At 47.6% G+C, this 2500-nt stretch overlaps 1 protein-coding gene across 1 annotated transcript in view; it reads left to right on the top strand.

The window, feature by feature from the left end:
• Positions 1 to 2500, top strand: part of spns2 (SPNS lysolipid transporter 2, sphingosine-1-phosphate) — an 80617-nt gene that overhangs the window by 76675 nt on the left and 1442 nt on the right. Inside the window, exon 13 of the mRNA XM_080550144.1 lies at positions 713 to 2500. This exon is cut by the window's right edge and continues 1442 nt beyond it. Within this exon, the coding sequence (XP_080406270.1) occupies positions 713 to 721 (9 nt within the window). The 3' untranslated portion in view covers positions 722 to 2500. The remainder of the gene's footprint in view (positions 1 to 712) is intronic.

Raw genomic sequence — 2500 nt, 5'->3', positions numbered from 1 at the left:
TCTAAAAATCCTCTAATCCTGTGTTGACGCTAATTACCCAGAGGCTGTTGTTTCTCTGCTAGCCTACATGGTTTCTCTGCTAGCCTACATGAGACAGGCCCCCTGCTCTAATCCTGTCGTAGTTGACTGTAGCGCTCTGGAGCAGCAAGGCAGATGAACACCACAGTAATAACAGATGAAACCAGAACGTTGCACTGAAGGACACGCCCCCCCACGACCCCCCCCATCTCTTTTCTAATTGAATACTTGAATCTGGAGGGGACAATGACCTCCACCCAACCAGCGCTTCTGTAGGCAGGTGCATTATCCTCAATAATAATAATAATAATAATAATAATAATAACTTTTATTAAAATGTGTATAGCACTTTTCTTGCAAACATTGCAGCTAATACATCTTATTGCAGTGTGCAGGTTGAAGGGTGTTGATTGAGGGAGATTGAGGGAGTGTCCATAAACCAATGTGGTTGTGTGTGTGTGAGTGGAGCAGGTCCATAGCTGGTCCCAGTGGGTGAGCTGCTTTATCAAGTCCAGCCACAGGCAGACCCAGACAGATGGCTGAGGAGCTACGCTGGGCTAATTACATGGAACATCCTGTGGGGAAGCCAGATCCTAACCACACTCTCCATTTCCTCTCTCCCCCTCTCCCCCTCTCTCTCTCTCTCTCTCTCTCTCTCTCTCTCTCTCTCTCTCTCTCTCTCTCTCTCTCTCAGGTGTCCTAGTGAGTGGCTTCCGTGGGAACGAGTGAGGATGACAGAGAGAGAGAGAGAGAGAGAGAGAGAGAGAGAGAGAGAGAGAGAGAGAGAGAGAGAGAGAGGCAGCTGATCCACTTCTTTACACCCGAGCCATCCACCTTTAACTTCTAATGTCATCATCATCATCATCGTCATCGTCTTTATCTTCACCCTCATCGTCGTCACCTTCGACACCTTCATCTTCAACGCGGTTGTGTCGGCTGTGCGAACTGTCAACTGGAAGGAGGGAGCGCCTTGCTTGTCCCCTAGACCCCTCTGTCACACACGCCCCAGACAGACTGGCCAGCAGACACACAGCCTTGTGCTAGCTAGAGCCAATCATCTGGCAGCTGGTGGCCCTCTTCCCCCTTGTCCAAAAAGGAGCCACAGGACCACAGGACCATCCAGGGGGGCCGATGGGGTGGGGTGGGGTGACGAGCTCCCCTGGCTGCTCCCCCCCCCCAGTGCCATACTACTGAATACTGAATACGGACCTATCATGAATATGTCCTGTCAGTTTTGTCATAATATTGCCTGTTGTTTCTGCACCAAGTGCCATATCATTACATTCCTTCCTAGGCTCTGCACTGATCAACCAACATCAGGAAGTCACTGAAGGGGCCAAAGATGTGTTCTGGAAAAAATGTCAGTGGCTTCTCACTCTCTCGTGGAGTGACTCTTCCAACGCTGGGAGTGAGACTGAGTGAGGCAGCCTTAAGACTTTGAACTTTGAACCTTTAAAGTGGATCCACAGTGCAGGCAGGTTGTGTCTTTAGACCCCTCCCCTCCCCTCCCCTCCCTTGTTCTTCTGTGTCTACTATGTCTTTTAGCACTTATATCAAAGTATCGAAAGCAGTGCCAGTGACACCTTACATTATCAGAAATATTTTTTTCTGCACGTTACTCATAAGCTTTTTTGGGGTGTTATTTTAAAAGAAAAAGAAAAAAAAAAAGATTTGATGTGACGTTGGAAATGAAACCGGAGGTTATTGCCTATGATTGTTTCAGAGGTGGTGTGAGGACGAGCCCAGCTGAAGGAAAGAGGACACTGGAGTAGATATATCACAGTTCTAATGTAAATGTTTTTCCAAAATGATAAAGTACGCTCCCTTTTAACCTTGGAGCAGTTTTAAACAGATAGTCCTCTGTCCCCCCCCCCCCCCCCCCACCAGAGGCAGAGTTGGTGAAGCCTGCCATTCATTGGCTTATCTGTGAACAGTATGTTTCTTTTAAAAGGATAGATCTCATTTATCTTGGTTTTGAATTTCTAATCACACAACCCAGAGAGAGAGACAGACAGACAGACAGACCAGGCAAAGAGTTGCAGAGTCACTTTTAATGGTGGATAAGATTCACAAGCCTTAGTCAGTCACAATAGCAGGCTTTGTGCTTGGTGGGATCTTTCATCCCTCTAGTTGTACATATCCCGTTCCTGCAGTTGAAAAAAATCGCCCCCAAAACAGAGCAGGAGCCTCAGTCAGTCACAAGTTAATTAGTGGCAGAAATCAAACCCCAGAGAGGAGGAACCCTAGCCCCAGGTTTAACTGAGCTGGGTTGTTATCGGTGATGGGCATGATGAATCCTACTGAAACTGGAACAGCAGGGGAGCAGAGTCTGCAACAAGGACCGAGACTGAGAAAGCAGTAGCAGCCATGAACCCCCTCCCTGCCCCCCTCAACATGGAAGATTGTTTCTACTTCTGAAATGTACAACATACTGATTCGGAATGTTACGTTATTGTCGCCTTCATGTCCTCCATCTCATTCT

The sequence above is a fragment of the Nansenia antarctica genome (genome assembly GCF_963989245.1).
Source record: "Nansenia antarctica genome assembly, chromosome: 20".
NCBI classification, from domain to species: Eukaryota; Metazoa; Chordata; class Actinopteri; order Argentiniformes; family Microstomatidae; genus Nansenia; species Nansenia antarctica.
The sequence above is the reverse complement of the archived record's forward strand: the minus strand, read 5'-3'. Positions and strand labels throughout refer to the sequence as shown.